The 16,812-nt window shown below is 49.0% G+C and overlaps 1 protein-coding gene across 3 annotated transcripts in view; it reads right to left on the bottom strand.

The window, feature by feature from the left end:
* Positions 1–5,536: 5,536 nt before the first annotated feature.
* DUSP8 (dual specificity phosphatase 8) overlaps positions 5,537–16,812 on the bottom strand; it is an 89,649-nt gene continuing 78,373 nt past the window's right edge. For all 3 annotated transcript variants that reach the window (XM_074997828.1, XM_074997830.1, XM_074997831.1), the window contains 2 exons: positions 15,970–16,093; positions 5,537–15,387 (listed from right to left, as the gene is read on the bottom strand). In XM_074997828.1, coding sequence (XP_074853929.1) covers positions 14,256–15,387; positions 15,970–16,093 — 1,256 coding nt within the window. In that variant the 3' untranslated portion in view covers positions 5,537–14,255. The remainder of the gene's footprint in view (positions 15,388–15,969; positions 16,094–16,812) is intronic.

Below are 16,812 nucleotides of genomic sequence, written 5' to 3'. Positions count from 1 at the left end.
ATGGCTTCTCTGCCAAGTGGGTAAGCTCCATTCCTTAACCAGTTACAACTCAGAGCTAAAGCTCCTCTCAGTTACACCTCAGTGGCATGACACAGGGCAACTAAGAGAAACGTGGCTCCAATGTGCCATTTCTTCCTGCACTTAAACGGAGCAGCAAAATGAGGGGAGAGTATTTCCTGCCCCCCACATCATGTATCTCTTATACCATCAATGACACCAAAGACCAACTTGGCCCCTTGACACCAGGGCCGTGTCTACACTAGCCCCAAACTTCGAAATGGCCATGCAAATGGCCATTTCGAAGTTTACTAATGAAGCGCTGAAATGCATATGCAGCGCTTCATTAGCATGCGGGCAGCCGCGGCACTTCGAAATTGACGCTCCTTGCCACCGCGCGGCTCATCCCGACGGGGCTCCTTTTCGAAAGGACCCCACCTACTTCAAAGTCCCCTTATTCCCATGAGCAGATGGGAATAAGGGGACTTCGAAGCAGGCGGCGTCGTTTCGAAAAGGAGCCCCGTCGGGATGAGCCGCGCGGCGGCGAGGCGTGTCAATTTCGAAGTGCCGCGGCCGCCCGCATGCTAATGAAGCGTTGCATATGCATTTCAGCACTTCATTAGTAAACTTTGAAATGGCCATTTGCATGGCCATTTCAAAGTTTGGGGCTAGTGTAGACTTAGCCCAGGGGTTACATGGTACCCTGGAAAGGGGGAAAATCCTCTTCCATTGCAAAAAGTGGAATATCATTGCTTCGTTGACATTTGCACAATGCCTTGCTGATGTCCAGTGCTCTGTCAGGGGGAAAAGTCCTTCTCTTTTCCAGCTTAAAGAGGAACACCTGGCTTCTTTGTTAAGGGTGACTTCCTTGGTTTGCTTCAGATGGTATGAGAAGATTGCATGAGGAACGTAGGACTCAGCTGTCTGTGCTCTTTCCAGTCCAGTATCTTGCTCCAACAGTGGCCAGTGCCAGCGACATCAGAGGAGGATAGAAGAAACTAGGAACTCTGCAGTTACCACCTAACCAACCCTCTGGGACAACTTCATCCTAAACCCCTGGTTTGGTTTAAGCCCTAAATCTTGAGGATTTTTATCCCGTCCAAACTCTGCTATATTAAAATCCTGATTGTGGTAACTAGCTGTTCTTGCACTCCATATAAAATGCCTGTTTTCCTGGTGTTGTTTAGCCCTGGGGCTCAGTGATACCTTGTAGCAATGGGTTTCCCCTGGAACACCTAGCAGCAGCTCCCCTGAGTTGTGTAGCGAGTTGGGGCTTTCTAACGGGGATACACAGACATTGTTTTGTGCTGGGTAAATGTGGGCAGTAAAAATAATTTCCACAGACGTCCAGGCTCAGTCTTTCCCTCAAACACCAGGTTAATGGTCCACAACCAAACGAGGATCTATGAGGCAGCCTATGTCAAGCAGGGAGGGAAGGTGTGCGACAAGCAGCATTACTGTACGTTATAAGTGCTGGAATGAGACTTCCGATTTCCTTACAGACATGGCGTCCAGCTTCCCACCTTTAGTCCTGAGCTCTTTAGCTGTGGGGTGTCCATCAGCTTTGTCACTCAAGCAAAATGGAGATTGTGCCACTCTGCTAACCTTCCCTGCCAAGAGCGGGGTGGAATGTACCACACAAGTCTCTGACTTTTTCCAAACCAAGGAATCCCATATCCCCAGGAGCAGGAGTCCCAAGGTATCTCCCCAGCAGAGGCTATCCACAGCCTGACAGTATGAGCCTGACCTACATGTTCCCAGGAGCCTCTGGACAGGAATGCCTGGCAGAGGCTTTTTTGCTGAACCCCTTAGAAATGTACATTCCTTTTGATGACCCTGACTCAAGGCTTCCCCCGCTATGGGTGGCCACAGCATGGTGCAGGACGAAGGTAAGGTAGGATTAATGCTGGCTGGTGAGCTTTCAAAGAGGTTACAAGCTAAATAAATAGGCTGCTTCTTATTTCAATGGCTGCTATATTTAGCATAAGAACATTTCTTTATAGATTGGCAGCCCTTCTGAGTCAATACAAGGCCAAGAGCTGGAAAAAGGCTGTTCCTGTATGTCTGCTGCAGTAGCCATTGCAGCCAAACAATGCAATAGGTGGGGGGGGGCACCCTTCTTTGGAACTACGGCAAAGGTGACAGGACCACCCCAGACATGGCAGAAGGCACATCCAACTGCTCTCATTCCCCACCCCACTAGAGCGTATGGGCCAACCTGTGGGCATGTCTATACATCCTGAGCTGCACACACATGGCTTCACAGGCACTGCCAGCACGCATACAAAGACACACGTTTCCATGCATGTCCTGCCCCAAGACATGATAATCACATACACAAGCACTTGACTTTTGCCCTGGCTTCACACAGTCAGACAGTTAAATTACGAGCTGATTTGCTTTGACAGCACTAGCAGAAAAGAAATGCTTTCACTTTATAGGTGGAGCTGGGCCTTCCTACTGTAAAAGCCCCATCCTTGTTACGTTTCCAAGTCTCCGGCACAGTAGCACGTTCCCAGCAGGGCAGCAGTCTCCAGAGTCAGTCTGCAGGGACTACAGAGACTGCAGTCCATTTGATATAAGTGGCTCTGTGCCCGCCCTTGCGCTTACCTGGCCAATGCCACCCACCACCGTAGCAGAGATCTTTTTGTTGTGGAGGAATAGTGCAACAGCTGGGTCAGTCCTCACTTTCTGTTTGATCCCTGGCATATAGCCTCAGGGAGGGAAACCAGGCCTTTAGCCTTGGAGCCAAGGAGCGCAGGTAGCAGAGACCCTCAATGGTGCCGTTGCAGGATAGACCCTTGGAAGGATGGATGTTTACCAGGCATAACTTATGGTACTGCTCATTTTCTCCATTCAGTGAGTGCAGGGACTTCGCATTCATGGCTCATCCTCTGCTCCAAAAGGCAGAGGTGGACTGCCAGCTCTTCCATAGTTCCAGGCAATGTGACTGCCTGACAGGCTGTGTTGAAAAGCAGATAAACTTCCAGCTGACCTCAGCCATGGTCAGATACCCTCACTATGCAGCGCCTGGGTCTGGGGACAAGGGCACAGGTTTCATTCGTAGCTGAGGTGGTCTGTGGGCCACCAACTGACAGGCACAGCCCCCTTAGCACAGAGTCCCAGCAAGCCATCAGCCATCTCCTTTCTGCAACCCACTGAGCAAAGCTGGAGCATGCCTCTGCCATTTGTCCTAGTATTTGTGTGACCCGGATTGCCACGTGTGCTCACAAACACACAGTGATTACTGGGCTTGATGGCAGGTGTTCTGTATGCACTGGCAGGACACCTCTCATTTGCCCTGCTAGGCACAAAGGAAATACCTGTGGCACATGCCTGAATTAGAAGGGCTTAGTGGTCACGAAGGCAAGATGCTCACAGCACTGGGTAAGGAAGAGCTCTTGCAAGCAAGCACAGTGCAACGTGGCTCTGGCAATGCCCTGGCATCTAGATCTGTGACACTCCCCTCTGGGGCACTGGTAAGCCTCTTCCCAGCCCTGCTGGACCACTGATAAAATAGGTGAGTGCTAGCTGCTGGTGGGAACGCATAGCTCAAGTGGCTTGAATAAGGTCTTGTGGCACTTTTCTTTGTGCTCCCCAAGTCACACCAGCTCTTAACCACATTGCACTGCAGGGGAGGGGGAGGGGAAGCCTCTCTGGAGCTCCATCACTTGGAAAGGTGTGTGTGTGTGAGAGTGAGAGTGAGCGTGAGCTCCTGCCCTGTTGGCCATGGGCTGGACATTGCTGCATCGGAGAAAAGAATGCGCCTGGTTCTTCTGAAGGTACAGCTAACTGATGGAGTCAGCCAAACAGTGAACCGAAGGTATGCTTGTTCTTTCTGAGCCAGCTATGCCATTCTAGGCCTGTCCTCTAATTGCCCAGGCAACAGTACAAGTATCCTGGCTGGGTCAAGTTGTTGTGAAGTGCAGAGGTTGCTACAGAATGATTAACTGAGCAAGGCGGTAGCCATTCTAGGTGATCAGTCTGAGGAGTGCAGCAAGATCAATGCTCTTCTGGTTAGATTTGTACAAGCCGTGGCGATTTAGCTGTTCCTGCAGTTACCACTTGGCAATGGGTTGTGGCTACTCCAGATATTGCTAAATGTATTAAAATCAATTAGCACTTTCATTTGCAGACTTGCTACGGGGGTCACTCATCAATGTTCCCTCTAAGTTTTTTCCGTCCATGTGCAGAATAAATGTTATTTTGTGCACCAAGGCATGGGTGATGTGCACCACCAGCAGAACCCTATGCTGCTGGCTGTGGGTGCTGTGGACACTACTAATCAGCTGGCTGGTATTTGAGGCTCTCCTGAGTGGCTGTCCAGGCACTCAGCCTCAGGGAACACTGCTGCTCCTCCTCATTTCCCTCATGGCTGCTAGAAAATGGAGGGATTTTGCTTCAATTGAACAGGTGACTACAGTTCTTTGGAACTGGTCCCTGATCTAAACACACGGATCTGAAATGAAGCAAGGACAGGTATTTGGCTCAGGAAGAGTGAAGTTCCCGATTAGCTCAGTATTGTGTTAGTCCTCACTGGATCTATGTCTAGAAACAACCACCATAATTCACCTTTACTGTAAACCCTAATTTATCCTCGCAATGGCCAGGGCAGCGTGTTACAGTATCAGGCAGTTCCAGGTCAAGAGGAAGCCGGGAGCGTTAAAGCCTAGGCTTCATTATATAAACTCCTTCTTCTCCAATTTGGATGGGGTACAGGTGGGTTGTAATAGAAAAATGCAAACAGACACAACTAACCCCATTACACTCTGGCTGTTTTGGAGTGAAGGGTATTCCACCGCAGTCACGACCAGTAACAGCTCTGCCCTGCTGCTTCCTGGTGGGCTCAGTCTGAAGCAGAGGCTGGACAGCTTTTGGCATTCTGTGGGTGGTGCTGATGGCGGATCTGCAAGCCTAGGGCATGCATTTTAAGGCCAGAAGGGACGCTTATGATCATTTAGTCTGAACTCCTGCATGACCCAGCCCACTCAGTAACTGATGCATTGAAGCCTAAGGTGGGGCTGAGCTCAAGCACCTCACGCAGGCTTCATTTAAAGATGTCAGTTGATGGGAGAATAAATCAAATATTCCAATGGCTAATCACCCTCACTCTTAAAAATGGCCACTCATCAGTTAGAATTTATCTAGTTTGAACTTCCAGCTAGTGGATCCTTTGTGGACAGATCTTCCAGCAGGGCTTACCTGCAGGGTTCCCTCTAATTTTTTTAATCTTTGTGTGGAATAAATTTTATCATGTGTGCTGAGGAATGTGTGAAGTTGCACCACCATTGAAAACTCATCCTGCTGGCTATAGGTACCATAGGTGCTCTGCTAATCAGCGGGGCAGCACCTGAATCTCTCCAGCGTTCCCCACAAGAGCTCACCTTCCAGGGAACACTGCTTACCAGTGCTGATGAGCCCACCTAAACCCATTGCCATGTACGCAAGCCATGGCTGTGGTTTGCTGTCCTGAGAATGACTGTTCAGCATAAGCACATAATGGTCTCACAAAGAACAAAGCCAACACTGGCTGTTAAAACATCTATGTGGGCATTTATTACAACACCTTGTTCCAAAGTACAAAAGAAAGGAAAAGAAAGAGGATAAAAAAGCACTGCTGTTTACAGCCTCTGGTAATTAATAAAGAAAGACAGACGGGGCACAGGCAGAGCTTGTCGCCCAGTCCTGCCCGGCACCGCCTGATTTCAGCATTGGTGCATCAGGCAGAAGGAGAAGCATTTGGTTTCAGTGACGAACTGAGAAGGGAATGGAACACAGCAGGCTGGTTGCAAGATACTGTCTCCCCACCAAGCACTTCAAATGCAAGCCAGGTGGCCCTCTCTATTCTGGACCCAGTCTCTCTGGTGTGGAGCACTGTATGTTTGCTAATAAAAGGCCTGGTCCTGTATGGTATTGCCCAGCTCCTGAGCAACGTTAAGAGGGGGTGGGGTGGGGGCACTCAGAGTGTTCGGCCCCACACATGATCAGGTCCCAAATCCACAGAATTGGCTGCTGACCTGCCCCAGCTCCACACTTGAAGCCCTATCCTTCTCAGTCTCTAAGTGCACCTGAGAGAGGAGGAACGGGAGCCCCAGCCAGATTTCAAGTAGATCTGGAATGGATTCTACTGCTGGCTCCTGAGACGAGAATAAAGCTTGCACTGGATTTCTCTGCTCCTCTAGATTGGACTTTGAGTGACAAAATAAATTCAACACAGCACAAGGAAAAGACGACTCCTACCTATAATAAACCACATTCATGTGAGAGACGATAGGCCATTGTATGGCTGATCTGGGAAGGGCTGTACTGACTGACTCCTAATTGGGCCGGCTAGTTAAAGAGGTAATATTGGATACTGTGGACTAGAGAGGGTTCCCAACTCACTGCACAGATGCTTTTTCCCAGCTCCCCTCACCCCTCTGTTGACTGGATACTTGCAGGCTTCAGGATGAGTTCAGACAATGGGTACAAAAGCAAGTGCTAAGTTCCGACTGCCAAGGTTACTCAAAAATCTTAACTCTGCTTAATTCTGGAAAACCATAGTTCATTTCTGCCACCTGTGCATACACGGGTAGGGCCATTCCCCATCTCTTCTTGCATCCCTGTCATTATCAGAGATCAGTCTGATCAGATCTCTCTTTGCCCCTGGGCTGGTCAGTCTTCCACCAAGCCCCTTCTGGGTAGGCTAGGGCTCTGTTGTTGCCTTAAGACTAAATATCCTCATTCCCCTGAAGGGCTGTGTTTAGATAGCTGAGAACTGTTGGCAAAAGATATGCAAATTGCACAACACATTTGTGGGAGAGACTGTTCCAACAGTTGGCCCATCCACATGGGGCCAAATGTCGGAACACCCCCCCACCCCTGGTCAAGACATCTCTTCTTCCTCATGGAACAAAGTATACAGGGATGTTGATAGAATGCTCCTGACCAGCAGATCTCTTACGACAGATCTGTATCTGGATGCATGGTCTGTCGTCAAAACTTCTGTTGACAAAAGCCTGCAGTCTAGACCTAGCCCAGGTATTGCCCCTGGAAGAAAGATCATCAGGTCGCTGGGAAACTAACAATGCCAGAAAGCCCGGGATTGCTTCCCCCGGTAAGGTACCAGTGCAAAAACTTCGTGGCTTTGGCCAGTGGGGACAATGCTGCCAAAATAGCTGGTGATTCCAGACCATTAAACCATTTCTGTTAAATGAACTTCCTGGATTCACCCACCAGCATGGCAGAGCCTGCCAGCAGGTGTTCATTGACCATTTCCTAGAAACCTGGTCAATTTTCCTTTAGTTTTAAGCTTGTGCCTTTAAATTCTTCATTCCTGCTTCCTTGAAACTTGAGTAAACTCCATGACATGTCAGGGAGAGGGTTGCATTGCCCTGGGCTTAGTTTGGTTCAGAACCTCTGGAGGTTTCACCTTCTCAAATCTTCTTACACAGGGCATACCAGCATGCGTGTGCCTCCTCCAGGACAGCTAATGAGCTAGGCCTGGCACAGTATAACACAGCCAACCCCAGACTGGTGGGGCAGGTGCAAGGTGGAGGCAGGTGGGAAATGTGGGGGAGGGGGGAGATGGTCTGCATTTATTCACAACAGAGAACCAAACAGCAACAAACAAAGAAAAAATTACATAATAATAATAATAAATACTTAAAATCTATAATTCATAGATTGCAATTACAACACTGATAGCTTAATATTGTTAAAGGGGGGTGCAGAGGGAGGGCGGAAGGATTTGTTTTGAGTGTAGGCTTTCTATAGCAGAGACATGACAGGGGTGTGTGGCCAGAAAAAGAAAAACAGAGACACAAGAGGTTGGGACCACAGCATAAACTAAGAAAATACTCAATGTTGCCAACTCCTTTCCTCCCAGGATCTCTCCCTTGCTGCTCCTCTGAAGCTATACAAGAAAAAGTGGGGTGCTGCAGGGTGTCAAGGAGTTAGCCAGTTATCCTTGACTGAGCGTGACACAACTTTGTACTCCTTTCAGAGCTGGGAGACAGAGAAGGGTCGTTCAAGAAAAGGGTCCTTTGGGTAGCATTGCTGTCCGCCCTTGAGAAGGCTGAATATCTATCAATTTTCACCTGCACACAAAGCACTGCAGTAAATGCAGAAAATGATTGGATAGCCACAGCAGCAGGGCACCAACCAAACGCTTTATAAATTCACCCTATTGTCCAATGAAGGGGCTCATTTACTCTGCTTAAGACTAATTCTGTTTCAACTGAAATCAATCAGACAAACCCTGTTCACATTTACATTGATGTAAATCAGCAGTAACTCCATTCCAGGTGCATTACATATGGCGAGCTGGGCCCAAGTGAGAGCAAAACCCAGGCCCTATGACTGTAGATCAGAGGTTCTGCCTGGCAGACTTCATTAAAGGAATGTAGTAAGGGACAGGCAAAGATAAAATCCTCCAAGATAACTCACCTGTCCCTTGACACAAGAGCCTGAAAAGATCTATTAAGCCATGTAGGGCTTCAGCCAAAGCCCAATGAAAGCAATGGGAAAACTCCTATAGAGCCCAATGGCTTTGGATCAGTCCTATTGCTCGAGGCTAGTGCAAGACTCTTCTTCACTTAGAGGTGATTTATTTTTCACTGGTTTGTCCTACCTTGCTTCAAAATGCTGCAGGTGAGGGCACTGCCACCTCCTCGCCCAAGGACCACCAGAAAGGGCTGGGCACATGCCTGCATGTTCACAAGATTGAGGAGACGGGTTTTTCCATGACTCATTGCTCGTAAATCCTGAGTGTCAAAAGGCTTTTCTTTGGCTTAATTGCAGAATGGACAGCAAAGGTGACGTCGCCTGTGTGAGCAGACAGGGAGCTGCTGAAGGGCACTGCTGACAGCCTAGGATTCCCTGAGGGGAGATTCCACAAAAAAGACGACCCCGTTTTGCAAGCACCGCAGTAGCTGTTTCTCTAAAGTGCCACCAGGTGGCAGCGGCTGCTGTTTCTGAACAGGCATCTGCTCAACGTAATCCTTCTTCGCTGACCCTCGTTCGTATTTACAGGCATTGAGATTGCACGGCGGTATCAGCCTGAGCATGGCCCCCTGTCCTACAACACACTCTGCTGCGACTTCCTGCAGGCCTAAAGGGATGAGCTCCATCACATCACATGCAACCTCTGGGATCGCAGCTGTGCCTAAGCTAGACTTTTACCTTCCAATTTTCCTAACAGTACGAAAAAGCAGGCCAGTAGCACTTTAAAGACTAACAATAATTTATTGGGTGATGAGCTTTCATGGGACAGACCCCCTTCTTCAGACCCTAGCCATACCAGAACAGACTCAGTGACAAATTTGTCAACCTCGATTACTGTTTTTGATTCTCTGTGCCTTAAATATGGAGTCTGCTCTGGTATGGCTAGGGTCTGAAGAAGTGGGTCTGTCCCCTGAAAGCTCACCACCTAATAAATTATTCTGTTAGTCTTTCAAGTGCTACTGGACTGCTTTTTGTTTTGATAGTATATAGACTAGCACGGCTTTCTCTGTTACAGTTCTAGCAGTGGCAGCAACGAAGGGTCCTGTGGCACCTTATAGACTAACAGAAAAGTTTTGAGCATGAGCTTTCGTGAGCACAGACTCACTTCATCAGATGCTGGTCTTGGAAATCTGCAGGGCCAGGTATAAATAAGCCAGAGCAAGGGTGGGGATAACAAGGTTAGCTCAGTCAGCAAGGGTGAGGCTTACTACCAGCAGTTGATCTGGTGGTGTGAACACCAAGGGAGGGTAAGCTGCTTCTGTATTTAGCCAGCCATTTGCAGTCTTTGTTTAAGCCAGAGCTGAGGACGTCGAATTTATTCTAGCAGTGTTATTAGAGATAGCGGTGGTAATGGAAAGCAGGATGTACCACCATGTCATCCAAGCCCACCCAAGTCTTGAGGTCATAGCAGTAAAAATGCCAGTGCCTTGTCTACTCAAGATATCCACTATAGCTACCACATCTGGACCAAAGATAAGGCCCACTGCAACAGGCAAAGGGAACTTTTAATTCTCTCTAGCATAAAAGGGTAAAAAATGGGAGACAGCAACTCCAGGCTGAGCTGGTGCTGGCAGTGAAGGAACGCCAGCTGTGGAGGAAGGGAAGCACCCCTTAACTGTTCCCTCCCTGGATTTCTGCTAGCCTGTCTTGTGTCCTTGGGGTACTGTTGCAACTGTTGTGGCTCATACCTCTCCCAAGCTTCAATCAATATGTGAAAAGCAGTGGGTGGGAGGGTTGCCTGGAGGCACCCTCATTAGCTTTTCCCTCTGCACTGCAGAACAGCTTGGTCACGTCACAGGGAGGAAACTATCACAGCTGATGAGGTCTTCATACTAAGTCCACTTCTGGTGCACCCACTCTTGGAAGATCAAGGGCAGAACCTACATAAATGGATGTGACTTGAACAACAAAAGCGAGTCATTTACTGTAGCAAAGCAGCTGGGTGTCTCTTCACCTTGTAACAAGGCAAGTATCCTTTAGGAATGCTGGCAGATACTGTTGGAATGGTCAAAGCCACTGGAGGTTCCCTAGGGTGACACTTATGTACATGACAGCCCTGCTTTTGGGTCAGGCGTCTCAGTCAGCACAGATGCCAAAAGGGATTCTCCATTTGTGGTGCGTGGTCCTGTATCAGGCTAATGAAACACATAGGTCAGATGGAAACAGCACCTTGTTGGCATATTTCACAGTGTAACTGCTTGCTCTCCCCAGCTGACCAGGTCTGAATCACAGCTGTTGAAATTTAGAAAAGGGGAAATAAATGTAGGCAAACATTCGTTCCCTTTTTGTGACCCACTCAAGGGTTGCTTGGAATTTTTCACGTTTTGCCGGAAATGCAGCACAGGCAGAGGGAGAGAAGATTGGCAGCCCATAAACGGCTAAAACATGAGATGGTCATTTGCAGCCAATCGTTAGTGGAGTCTCAGTAGCCAAAAGCTGAGGGGGAAAACTCAAGAAGCCCTTTGAAATCTTTCCTTTGTTGTAATCTCCCAACCCCCAGTTATCTGGAATGCTACATAATATACCAGTTCCCTTACAATCACCTCCACCTCATCGTCTCCATACATCCTCTCTCTGTGCTGGAGGAGGATGCAAGAAAGAGGAATGGTTTCTCTTACCCTCTAGTAGTTGGCAACACTGATGCTGGTTTGAGGTGCTCACTGGAAATACAGATGCTGTGTTTAAGAAGGGGTTGAAATGAGTGTCTACCCCCTTTCAAAACAGCTGCAGGGAAGAGAGGAATGGGGTAGGCAGAGGGATTCGACCATCATCAAAACTTGTATTTTACTAACACTCCAACATGGAAAATCAAATGCATTTAATCATCCAACTGTCCCCTCTCCCACCACCAACCGCAGCACAGAAGGGATTATTTGAGGTTTCCGTGCTTCTTATTTTAACACCTTTAAAAAAAAATCAGGAAGCTTAATGCCACTTATAAGCCTACTTGGAGATTCCCCTTTCCCATCTGCCTAGGACACGTGCACGTCAGCAGAGACAGACAATGGTCATATGGACAGTGACAATCTGATGCCACAGAACATTATTATTGCAGCTTTTCACGGCTTCAGTTTGTGGGTAAGCTTTAAACCTGAGATCATTATTTTTGTCATGTGTAGTTTGATTTTAAAATAAACACAAACAACAAGAAAAAACAAACACAAATGAAAAGAAAGGGAAGGTGGAAAAAAAGAGTGCTGGGATGATCTAAATCTCACACACATCACACACATGAACAAAGACCCCTGAGGTATTGGCTTGGAAACCAGCACGATACTAAAAGGAGGACAGCAAAGTCAGCTACAGATAGTCAAACGTGCTTTGCAGCAATGATAGATCTGTGCCATAACACCAACCAGCGGCTCAGCAGCAAGGTCTAAGCATGCCGCTGCATGGGAGATACACAGGTTTTTTAGGGGTGAGGGCTTTGCTCCCCTTGAAAATAGGGATTTTTCATGAAGGGGAGAAGCAGCCATGTGTGTCTGAGAATCAGAATAGAAGCTACTTGCGCCCCTGGGTCATTTTTTTCTCTTGACCGCGCTTACTAAGTTATGGAAGCTTTCTGCACTGTTTGCTCATTGGTCTGCTTGGGGGCTCCCCCTTGTACCCTTGGCTTCAGTAACAGTAGGACCTGGCCCTGAACTCCCTTCCTTTTTCTGTGTTAGCTTAGAGGTCCCACCGGGGTCCTTCACCACCTCAGGGGGAAAAAAAAAAAAAAGAAAAAAGAAAAAAAATCAATCCACGGAAGAATCCCATGTAGGAGCCTTTCCCTAGGAAACCCTCCCTCTTCACCCCACAGACTCCCAGAGGGACATAGGTTTTTGGCAGGGATTCCCCTGCAGGCCTGCGTCCTGCCTTCTGCTGTGTAAGAGCGAACCATCATTCGCGTCCGTCGCACAGCCAAGGTGAGTTAACGGAAACTCTCAGAAGCAAAATCCCAGGAAAAGATTGAAACCAATCTTCTTAGCAACACACCTGAGAGTGGGAGGGTGCAGCTCTGGCTGGCCGGGTGGAGGAGATGGAGATAGGAGGCTGGGTGAGGTAAGGAGGAAAGGGTGCTGAAGCACTGAGCAACCTTCTGTGCTCAGCACGCTGAGGTAACCAACTGTTTTGCAATGGGGAAACTTGTTGCTGTTCTCAGGACTGCAGGGCTTCCCTCAGGAACAAATGGAGATAGTTATTGTACTACAAAAGGATGAGGCCTGTACTGTCCTCCAGGCTGTGGCACCTCTGGGTGGCCAAGTGGAGTCACGCTGGAAGGCTGAAAGTAGGGCCCTGTGGGCTTTTCATCGCAATCTCACCTATGCACAAGTGTTCCCTATTTCCCCTGGACACTATCAGCCCAACGTCCTCCCCTGAAGCACCCTGAGCTAATGGGCAAGGCAGGTTCTGATGGGAGTTGACCCTCCACAGAACCCCTCAAGCATCAGCTAGAGTAATTTTTTCCTCAGAAAGGATCCAGTAACCCACAACTTGTCTAGTACAACCTACTATGGGTTGCTGCTCCTTCAGTGAAAAGCCACCTCTCTTTCTTCATTCCCCACACCTCAGGTACCTCTAACCCCTTCCTGATTTTTTCATAGCCTCTCCCACCCCTGCTCCCTTTCCTGCTTTTCCCATAGACCAATGCCAACCCTTCTGCCCCACACCTGGGAGAGAGGCAAATGCTATGGCTTTGATGAAGACAAGAGAAAATCAAACAGGAACCAAAAGGTAAAGCAGACGCTTTCAGGAGAGAACTTCCTGCTCAGTTTGTGTTGAAAGAAGATTTTTTTTTTGTTTGGATTTTTAAAAAGTGCTTGACAGGTTTTCCTGCCCATTATTTTTGATTTGTGCGCATGGAATGGGGAATCCATGTCGTCGACGTGCACTACAGAAGGAGTCACAGGCCGCAGATATTGCTTAGAAACTCATGTTTCAGATTTAAATACCATAGACAGTAAAAATAGAGCTGAAAGTACCGCCCCACAATGTCTGCAAATCATTGCCAGAATGAACAGCTTCAATAAATTAAAAACAAAACCATTGAAATATTATTTACGTCTCAATAAAAATTGCAGTAAAACCATTTACCTTTTTCTTTGTGTGGTTTTTTATATTATATATAATATATATTTATATATGTATAGGGCTGCTGTAGTGCAGCATTATTAAGATACTCAGCCAGAAAAACACAGGCAGAGCATGTTTAGTGCATTGGGGTGAGGAAAAGACGCAGGGGGAGGAGCTAATGAAAATATCCCTTGGGAGGGAGCTGCCCACATTCTGTCCCCACCCCAAACAAGGGCTGGAGAGCTGGGGTGAGTGAAGTTGCTGCCATTTCCCAATAGTCAGGATGCAAATCTGAAGATTAAATATTAATCCCCCCCCATCAGAGTTTTAAGCTGAGAATGTGACAGCTGGGGCACTCGGCAACGATGAGCGTCTCCCACCACAGTCAAAGATCAGCTCTCTCATCTCCCTGACACGTTACCTTCTGTCCAAGGAGAGAATCCAGGGTTGAAAGGGTTAATAGGCTCCTCCCTCCCAAAAGGGGCTGCAGCCAGGGTGGGGGCTGGTTGGGTAGGGTGATGAAGAGAAACCAAGGGGGAAAGGCACTAAACATGCACCATCATGTTTCCTGACTTTGGATTCACTCGTCTTTGTTTGCTTTTGTGTATGCGCACCTGGGAACACACACACGGGTATAAATACTGTCCCCCCTCGTCGCCCACCTTGCCTATTCCCACCCCTTAAATATCCACCCCTCGCTCTCCAGTGCCCCAGGGTGGATGTCAGGACACCTCAATGATTTCCATGCTGCCTGAAAAGCTAGACTGTTTCCCTATTTTGCCCAGGTCCTCCCTGGACCTGCCCTCCGACATGGTCTCCTCGAATTCCATTTGGCAGCTCCTCCTCTTGAACTGCTTCTCCGCAGCGGCATCCTCATGCCAGCTGTGCCGCCCATCCCTCTGCTCCACCCTCTGCTTGTCCCTCAATCTGATCTCACAGCTGCCCTGCAGGGTGCTGCAGCTGAACGAGGAGTACGAGGCAGTGCTGGCAAACAAAGCCCCGCTGCCTCCACCACTGCCCACCGCTGAATCTGTGCCAAAATACCAGGGGTTCTCAGAGGATGGGGTGCTGGGCGACTCCAAATGCACGCCCCAGGTGCCTACTACCCCTCCGCTGGCAGAGTTGGGTGTCGCAGATGGCTGTGCAGGTGACTGTCCCACGCCAGGGAGGCTCAGCCGCAGAGTCTGCTTGAGATTGTCCTCCACGCTTGTGCTTTTGTGCATGGTACACACCCCACTGAAATTGAGGCTCATCCCGTGGGCAGGGGAGCCTGCCTGGTGTCTGTGTTTCCGTCTCTGCCTCACCTTGGCTTCCAGGAGGAAATCCGGCCCGTTGGGCCAGTCAGGGCTGTCTGACCCGGGTGAGAACTGGCACATGCCATTAGGTCCAGAAGGGCTGTCGAGCTTGCAAAGCTTGGGGGCTTCCCCGGTGTCTGCAGGGCCTGGGGTGTCCTGCCTCAGGCCAGGGGAATAGGCAGATTTTAAGTCCAGGGAGAAGGAGCGCTTCAGCCGGTTGGTGTCTTGGATGCGCTCTGAGGACAGGTGCAGGCCGTTGAGTCCTTGCTGTAGGGCTGTGGGTGAGATAATTTTGGGAGCTCCTGCTGTCCTCTCAAGTTCACTGTGAGACGGTACCGAGCTTGTGCTTTTTGATATGTCCTCGGCCTTTTCTGAGGTAGAAAGTGTCAGGTGTCTGTTGCTCTCAGGCACCTCAGCCGGGTCTGCCTGGGTGTCCCCCTCACTCCTGTCACCTTGGGCTTTCAGGGCCTTCAGGAGCTTCAGGCTCCTCTCGTACTCCAGGAGCTGGCCCAGGAAGTTGAAGTTGGGCGATATGGATGGGCGCCGGTCTTTGACAAACCTGCAAGGGTATGCAAACAGCTGGGATTGTCACTTGGTCTTTGGCCCACCAGCCAGGCTACCTTAGCTCTGCTGGCCTCCTCCTCAGGAGAAACTATAACTTCTACCAGAAGCTCAGAAAGTAAAAGGTGATGAGAGATCACAGCACCTCAGGGCAGTTTGCAGAGAAAGCCAGGACTGCTTTGGCTCACCTCACTCTACTTCCCCATGGCATGCAATCAGACATGTTATTTCATAGCTTTGCCTGCTGGGCGGCCCTCTGCCATCCCTGAATGTGTGGCAGCAATCAATCAGATTGCAACCTAGCTAAGGAGTTTGCTTCTTGATGCTGAGCCCTTCATGTCCAACAATGAGGGCTTGGCACAGGCATGGATCTGTGGCAGGGCACAAAGCAGATACTCCACCTGGGGCCCCGTGTCAGCCTTACAGTGTGTTCCCCACTAGCACTCAGGAGAGTCATTCAAAACAATGCTTGGAAACACTTTCTAACAGCTTCTGTCCACCTGGGCCAGCCTACTTCCCTTTACTAGAGTAGGAGGACATTCATGTACTTCCTGGTGCTCCTCATCCAGTAGGCACCTACCTGTAGGCGTCATCTGAAGACATGCCCATGGTCTTCATGATGTAAGCGATAGCAATGGTGGCTGAGCGGGAGATCCCTGCCAAGCAGTGCACAATCACTTGGCAGCTGGATACCTTGGCCTTGTCTGTAGCATGATACAGAAAGAACAGATTTCAGAGGGGTGCCCTGAGAGGCCAGACAGAGTCATTTCCTTCTCAGTGCTTGTGGAACATCTTTGTGAGGTGGCATGTCTAGCGGCCAGTGCAGAGTGACTGGGAGTCAGGACTCCTGGGTTCTCCTCTTGGCTTTGACAGGGATTCATTATGTGACCCTGGGCTAATCTCTCTGCGTTGCCATTTCCCCATATGAAACGTGGGCAAAAGGACACTGATGTTCTCACCAAGACTCTCAGATAAAAGACTGTCTTGCAGGAGTGCTAAGTATTAAAATTTGCACAACTAGTTTGCTGCAACAGAGATCAAAGGTCACACTTTCAAATGAGTTTGGCATCAGGTTTGCTAGGGGAGGTAAGGCCTTTCCTAGTGGGTGGGAACGAGCGGGTTTGCATGTCCTGGTGGGTGAAGGAACAAGGGCTCTTTGGACTAACGCCAAGTCTACACTGGACCTGAAAGTCAATCCTAGATACGCAATTCCAGCTACAACAATTACATAGCTGGAATCAACATATCTAGGACCGACTCATCTGGCTCTCCTCACAGAGGGAGCACGATGGGAGGAACTCCCATTGACCTCCCTTATTCCTCATGGTAAAGAGGAGTACCAGGATGGACTGTTGAGCCCTGCTAGTTCAATTCTGCATATCCCCACTAGGCATGCAAATTCGAACCCTGGAAGACCAACCTT

The sequence above is a fragment of the Carettochelys insculpta genome, chromosome 6 (assembly GCF_033958435.1).
Source record: "Carettochelys insculpta isolate YL-2023 chromosome 6, ASM3395843v1, whole genome shotgun sequence".
In the NCBI taxonomy this organism is placed as follows: Eukaryota; Metazoa; Chordata; order Testudines; family Carettochelyidae; genus Carettochelys; species Carettochelys insculpta.
Note: the sequence above shows the minus strand (reverse complement) of the source record. Positions and strands in the feature narration are given on the sequence as shown.